The 7,591-nt window shown below is 34.7% G+C and overlaps 1 protein-coding gene across 1 annotated transcript; it reads left to right on the top strand.

Moving 5' to 3' along the window:
- Window positions 1-3,982: 3,982 nt before the first annotated feature.
- LOC112327976 (uncharacterized) lies at window positions 3,983-6,882 on the top strand. The gene is made up of 4 exons (XM_052456290.1): window positions 3,983-4,100; window positions 4,635-5,525; window positions 5,637-6,573; window positions 6,846-6,882. Exons 1-4 carry the CDS (start codon window positions 3,983-3,985, stop codon window positions 6,880-6,882), a joined length of 1,983 nt encoding a protein of 660 aa, XP_052312250.1.
- The last annotated feature ends 709 nt before the right edge of the window (window positions 6,883-7,591 follow it).

Genomic DNA, 7,591 nt, shown 5'->3' with positions numbered 1-7,591 from the left:
AAGAATTGAGTGAAATTTATCAAAGTTCATCCAAAATAAATTCACAAAAATAAAAAAGGAAGGAGATATAATTAGTGATTAAAGTTTATTAGGAAGGGTTTGAACAAGAAAATATGAAAGGGGAACACAAGATTTTTTATTAAAGAGGAAAGGCATTGAGAGGAAAATAAGGGGGGAAGGAGGAAAGAAATTTATGTGGTGATTTCAAGCTTTCCATCTCTTATTTCTTTGAATTAAAAGGTAACAAATCTTTTCCTCTCAATTAAATTGAAATATTTAGTATGTTAAGATTTTATTCAATTGTATTAGTGTATAATTATGGTATGAGTTGTGAGGTTGAATGGGTTAATTTATGAAATTATGATGAATTAATGTTTTAATAAATAAAATAATAATGGGTAATGTTTCAATTTGTGAAATTGAAGAAAAAAATAATTATGGGTTCTTTGGAGGAGAGGTTTCGGCCTAGAGAAAGAAAATGAATGAAAATGTTGGATCAATAATTAATTGTTGAGTTATGTGATAATATTGATGATGAAGGAGTTATATTAGTGATGAGTCAGTATTGTTGTTTGATAGTTAAATGAGTTATGTGCTAATATTGATGATGAAGGAGTTATTTTAGTGATGAGTTAATATTGTTGTTTGATAGTTAAATGAGTTATGTGCTAATATTGATGATGAAGGAATTATATTAGTGATGAGTTAATTTATTATTGAGTGATAATTAAATGAGTTATGTGGTAATATTGATGATGAAGGAATGATATTAATGATGAGTCAATATTGTTGATTGATAGTTAAATGAGTTATGTGGTAATATTGATGGTGAAGAGATTATATCAGTGATGAGTTAATATTGTTGTTTGATAGTTAAATGAGTTATGTGCTAATATTGATGATGAAGGAATTATATTAGTGATGAGTTAATATTATTGAGTGATAATTAAATGAGTTATGTGGTAATATTGATGATGAAGGAATGATATTAATGATGAGTTAATATTGTTGAGTGATAATTAAATGAGTCATGTGGTAATATTGATGATGAAGTAATTAAATTAACAATGAGTTGTTTTGCTGGTTTGATAAGTAAAGTGGTGTTGTGGTGATGTTGTTGATGAAATAATTAAATTGATGACAAGTTGATTTTGTTGAAGTAAAATTTAATTGGTAATGAAATGAACTTGTAGGAGTGGACGAGGCTACAGGAACCACTCAGCACACAGGTTCAGCTAGCAGGACGCAAACACCAGGTAGGTGTTTAATATCTTGAATATTCTTTTCTTTCTTTGAACTTTAGATATTTAAATTTTCCCTCGATCAATGAAATGTTATGTGGAATGCTGATAGATTTTCCCATGATAATTTATTTTGAAAATGGAAGACTTGTGAGCCAGTTATCCTGGTATGGTACTGGTGCCCTGTGAATGGGCAGCTTGTGGACCAGTTATCCTGGTATGGAATTGGTGCCCTATGAATGGGCAGCTAGTTGGCCAGCTGTGCTAGTATGGAACAAGTGCTGGTAGTCCAGTTGTGCTGGTATGGAATTGGTGCTGGTAGTCCAGTTGTGCTGGTTTGTGACACGATCAAAGAGTTGATGTCTTATCCCAAGTGCAGGAATGTCAAAGTAATAAATAACCCGGCAAGACCGGGGTCGAACCACAGGGAGGTGAACTATATAAATTATAAATAATAATAATAATAATAACAACAACAACAACAACAATAACAACAACATCAACAATGATGATGATGATTGATTGTGCATCAAAAGTATCATTAAGTCTCTTATTTTACATATGTATTTATTGTTTTTATTTGGGTTTTTTATAATAATTGATGTGCTTTTTAGTAATGAAGTTTCTTTTAATGTTTCGATAGGTTTTTGGAGCTTAAATGAATTATTTCAGAAAATTCAACGTTGGAATTCGGAACAAAGAATTGAAGAGAAATTTAGTTGAAGATTGAAGAAAATCTTGGTTCAAATAAGTGCTCCAAATTTGCCCCAAAAATCAATTCTATTCCAATTCTAGAAAAGAATATCATATGATCTATTTCAAGCCCAAACTTGTCTTATGTTGTGTGCAAACTTCAACCATCAAACACTCAAGGTTTTAATGTCAATCTTAGCCCAAATAATAGATACATTTGTATCCTTATTTGATGCTTAAATTCAGCCCCAAATCAGCCTCAAATCAGCCTCCAAATCAGCCCAAGCACAATCCATGATCTTACATGTCCACACAACAAATAACATTTGATTTATTTTGGATAATTCATTGATCCAAGAGGGCAAGCACATGGATGGAAAGCTGGAGGGGACATTGTCACATTATTTTGGGTCAAAAAGAAGAAAGAGACAGCTCACAAAGGAGGAAGAAAAACGTGCACCAAAGTGTTCTCCAAGCTGGCCTGATTTGATTTTCCAGAACACCTTTCGGTGTTTTGCCCATAACATTTGACTCAGATGTCCAAATGCGCTGTTCTTTAATGATCTGGAAAGCTAACAGAATGGCCTATAAATATGTATCTAATAGCCATCTTCAAGGGAGGCTTCTAAAAGGGTCGAATTGCTGTCCAAAGTTAGAGTCAGATTTGTGTCCGAATATTTACTGAAATTGTGTTGTATTCTTCTTTATAGATTTCGGTTCTTTAGCTTGTAAAACTTATTATTTCAGTGTGATTCAAGTTATTTCATGTTTATTGAAGTGTTCTTATATATAATCATGGTTGGCTAATCTCCTTCTTGGATCCAAATCAAGGATGATGGTGATTGAGGTGAGTTCTTTAATATATGAATGAATCTTAATGTTTATCTTCTTATTTTCTTCATGAATGTTTTATTATTGCAAAGAAATTTTAGAAATCATTTAGGTAATGTTATAATCTTGAATTTTTATGCACAAACCTTAGTTTTGGTATAGAGATTGCTTGATTCAATGTCTTACTTAATATGAAAGTACTTGTTCATTCTTAAACAATAATCAATCTTCATCTTTTTAAACTTCATTGTAATATCTTCCGATCTAATATCACCATCGTTGATATTAGGTTGAGTTATCTTATATATGTTGAAGGAATCACCAATACATCACCATTAGAATTGATTTGGACAAAGACTTACTTTTTCTTGTCATTTAAAATCTATTTACACCTTTTCATCTTTGAAAACAAATCCATCAATCATTTTCAACCAAGTTATTGTTAATTTAATTTCTCTTGAGTTTCTTTTGTTACCTAGCTTAATTTCCAGATCTAGCTCTCTGTGGATATGATCTCGATCTTACCGAGTTAATTGCTACATCGCACACTCGTGCACTTGCGAGTTAAAACAAGCCGAACATAAAAAGCGGTCAAGCAATTTTGGCACCGTTGCCGGGGAGCTAGCAAGCAAAGGTAACAAATTTATATTTGATTATTGGAAAACAAAAAAAAAATACATATAAATAAAAAATCAAATGGCTGGTTTTACCACCTAAAAAAAAAAAAATTGACCTCAACTTTTCGGATATTGGACTGTGGACTGGACTATTAATTATTGGATTTTGGTTGGTTCAACCATTTTTCTTTTATTGTCTATTCTAGTTAGTTTCTAATATTTATTTTTTTATATTATAAGGCTGGTTTTACCGCCTCTTGTTTATTTTATTTTATTTTGTTGTTATCATTGTAATTATTTTACCGCCTCTTGTTTATTTTATTTTATTTTGTTGTTTTGTTGTGATTATTTTTCTTATAGTTATTGTTTGAAGTGCTTGGCTGGTATTACCGCCTTTTTATTCATGCTTGTTATAATTATCTTTTAATATTTATTGTTGTTAATATTGCTTATTAGTTGGAGAGTGAATTTCTTAATTTGCTGTATTTTTATTTTTGTGCTATTACTTTAACTTTTACGTTTCATTTACTTTTATTTGCAATCTTCTTTTTCTTTTTCTTTTTCTTTCATATTCATATAATTGTTATATTATTTTTCATTATGGCTAATGTTGAAGATGTAGAGGGTGAAGGGAGTGTTCAAGGTAATGGACCTCCACAATTCAATGATCAACCTAATTTTCGAACTCTTAGGGAGTATCTTCACCCGGCTAGACAAAGTACACCTTCGTGTATTATCTTGCCTCTTAACCAACAAGCTTTCAATTTGAAACCGGGCATGATTCAACTTCTTCCCACATTTCACGGTATGGATTCTGAAAATCCATACATACATATTAAGGACTTTGAAGAGGTATGTAATACTTTTATTGATAGAACATGCACCGAGGAAACCATTCGGCTTAAATTGTTCCCATTCTCTCTAAAGGATAAAGCCAAGCTTTGGCTAAACTCCTTGTGTCCTAGGTCTATAGGTACATGGAGAGAAATGCAAGCTGAATTTTTGAAAAAATACTTCCCCACTCATAGGACGGCAGCCTTACAACGTCAAATGATGAATTTTTCTTGTAGTCCAAATGAGTCATTTCACCAAGCTTGGGAAAGGTTCAAAGACTTATTAAATGCATGCCCCCACCATGGTTTTGAGATGTGGAGGTTAGTGAGTTTCTTCTACGACTCTCTTACCGCAGATTTTAAAAAGCTAGTGTCAACCATGTGTAATGGTGAGTTTTATGACAAAGAACCAAGTGAAGCCTTTGATTTCTTTGATCAATTGGCTGAAAACACAAAGCAATGGGAGACTTCTCTCCCACTTCATGTTGAGTCTAGAAACACCATTTCTCATTCAAGTGGGAAGTTCCAATTGAAAGAGACTGATGACCTCAATGCTAGATTAGCCTCATTGGCCAGGAAAGTAGAGTCTCTTGAGATTAAAAAAGTGCATGTCATGAGTGAACAACAAGAGGAAAGTTGTGTTGTTTGTGAGAGCAAAGGGCATAGGACAACTGAGTGTCCTACCATTCCAGCCTTCAAGGAAGTGCTATATGGCCAAACTTCTGATTCAAGTAATGTTAGAAAGCCATTTTCAAACCAAGTAGGCAATCCCTACTCTGAGACCTACAATCCTGGATGGAGGAACCACCCAAATTTTGGATGGAGAAATGAGGGCTCTTCAGTACCTCAAACATTTCAACCTCCACCCCAACCATTTCATGCTCCCACACATAACACATACCAACCACCTCATAAGAGATCCCTAGAGGATACTCTTCAACAATTCATGCAAACACAAGGAGGAATCAACAACCAAGCTTACAAATTTCAAGACCAGACCAATAGGACCTTAGATGACATTCGAAGTCAACTAACCAAGTTGACTCGATCACTAAGCATTCAAGAGAAGGGAAAGATTCCAGCTCAACCAATGCCAAATCCTAGAGGTCAGGTACACATGAGTGAATCCTCATCTAGTGAACCTTCAAACCATGAACAAGTCCAAGCCATCACTACCCTTAGAAGTGGAAAGATTGTTGACAAAGCTATAGGTTTTGAGATTCCTAGAGGTATTGTGGAGGAGAAATCTAAGGAAAGTGAAGAGGAAATCAAAACACAAGTGACAAATGAGAGCTTGAGTGACAAAGAAGGTGAGATAAATGAGAAAGAGATGAGTGAGAAAGGAGATGATTCAAGAAAAATTGGAATCAAAGTGAGTGATTTAGAATTTGTTCCTAGAGCACCATTTCCACAAAGGTTAGGGAAACCTAAACATGATCTTATGAACTCAGAAATCTATGAATTGTTCAAACAAGTGAAAGTCAACATTCCACTCCTTGATGCAATTAAACAAGTCCCATCTTATGCAAAGTTCCTTAAGGACTTATGCACAGTCAAAAGGAGATTGAATGTGAAAGAAAGAGCCTTTCTAACTGAACATGCTAGTGCCATCATCCAGTTTAAGACCCCTCCCAAATACAAAGATCCTGGTTGTCCTACCATTTCATGCATTATTGGAAATCATAAGATAGACCAAGCTTTGTTGGATTTAGGAGCAAGTGTGAATTTGATACCCTACACTGTTTACGAACAGTTAGGTTTAGGAGAAATCAAGCCTACTCGAATCACCCTTCAATTAGCTGATAGGTCAATCAAGATTCCCAGGGGTATTGTTGAGGATGTGTTGGTCCAAGTAGATAAATTCTACTTTCCTGTTGATTTTGTAGTGCTAGACACCGCACCAATTCAAGGTTCTAATGCTCTCATCCCAGTCATCTTAGGTAGACCTTTCCTAGCTACATCCAATGCTTTAATCAATTGTAGGAATGGGGTGATGAAATTGTCTTTTGGGAACATGACTGTGGAGATGAACATATTCAATGTCTCTAAACAAATTGGTGAACATGAGGACATTAGAGAGGTGGATTTGATCCAAACAGTTTGTCAAGAACACTTTGAGAAAGAGTGGATCAAGGATCCATTGGAGAGAACTTTAATTCATGATGAAAGATTTTGTTCTTTGGAATGTGTTGATGAGGAAGTAAGAGAACTCGAGACTTATCTAGATCCAATGCCTATTATGTCAATAGGTCAATGGACCCCATCGTTTGAGCCTTTGATTTCACCCCAAGTGAAAGCTGAGGCATCTCTTGTCCAACCTTATAAACCAGAAAGGAAGCCTTTACCAAGTGATCTTAAGTATGCATTTCTAGGGGAAGATGAATCATATCCTATTGTGATTTCATCAAAACTTAGCATAGAGCAGGAACAAGAACTTTTGAGAGTGGTGAGAAAACACAAGAAAGCAGTTGGGTGGACTATTACTGACTTGAAAGGAATTAGCCCTCTTTTATGTACACATAGAATCTATCTTGAAGAAGAGGCTAAATCTGTGAGGCAAATGCAAAGACGATTGAACCCAAACATGAAGGAAGTAGTAAGAGGTGAAGTGCTTAAGCTACTTGATGCAGGTATCATTTACCCCATTGCAAACTCAAAATGGGTTAGTCCAACCCAAGTTGTCCCTAAAAAATCTGGAGTCACGATAGTGAAGAATGAAAATAATGAGCTAGTACCAACTAGAATCCAAACTGGATGGCGTATGTGCATTGATTATCGTAAGTTGAACATGGTGACTAGGAAGGACCATTTTCCACTTCCATTTTTAGACCAAGTGCTTGAAAGAGTAGCTGGAAGAGCTTTCTATTGTTTTCTTTATGGATACTCAGGTTACAACCAAATTGAGATTTCCTTAGAAGACCAAGAAAAAACCACTTTCACTTGTCCTTTTGGTACCTATGCTTATAGAAGAATGCCCTTTGGCTTGTGTAATGCACCAGCCACTTTTCAAAGATGTATGATGAGTATCTTTAGTGACATGGTGGAAAATTTTTTGGAAGTTTTCATGGATGATTTTTCAGTTTATGGGGATTCTTATGAGTTGTGTCTAATGCATTTGGAAAAAGTTCTTGAAAGGTGTGAGGAGAGCAATCTTGTACTCAATTGGGAGAAGTGTCATTTTATGGTGACACATGGCATTGTTTTAGGTCACATTGTCTCTTCAAAAGGGATAGAGGTAGATAAGTCAAAGGTTGAAGTCATTCAAAAATTACCTACCCCTCGGACTGTGAAAGATGTGAGATCCTTTTTAGGACACGCTGGTTTTTACCGAAGATTCATTCATTCTTTTAGTACCATTGCCAAACCATTGTGTAAC

The sequence above is a fragment of the Populus trichocarpa genome, chromosome 10, assembly GCF_000002775.5.
Source record: "Populus trichocarpa isolate Nisqually-1 chromosome 10, P.trichocarpa_v4.1, whole genome shotgun sequence".
Lineage (NCBI taxonomy): Eukaryota > Viridiplantae > Streptophyta > Magnoliopsida > Malpighiales > Salicaceae > Populus > Populus trichocarpa.
The sequence above is the reverse complement of the archived record's forward strand: the minus strand, read 5'-3'. Positions and strand labels throughout refer to the sequence as shown.

What these genes read in the sequence shown, in the direction of transcription:
- LOC112327976 (XM_052456290.1), top strand. Translation starts at nt 3,983, where the DNA reads ATGGCTAATGTTGAAGATGTAGAGGGTGAAGGGAGTGTTCAAGGTAAT. An exon ending in GAGCTTGAGTGACAAAGAAG is followed by an intron (nt 5,526 to 5,636) that starts GTGAGATAAATG and finishes CACAAAGGTTAG; the next exon opens with GGAAACCTAAACATGATCTT. An exon ending in CCTTTACCAAGTGATCTTAA is followed by an intron (nt 6,574 to 6,845) that starts GTATGCATTTCT and finishes TACTTGATGCAG; the next exon opens with GTATCATTTACCCCATTGCA.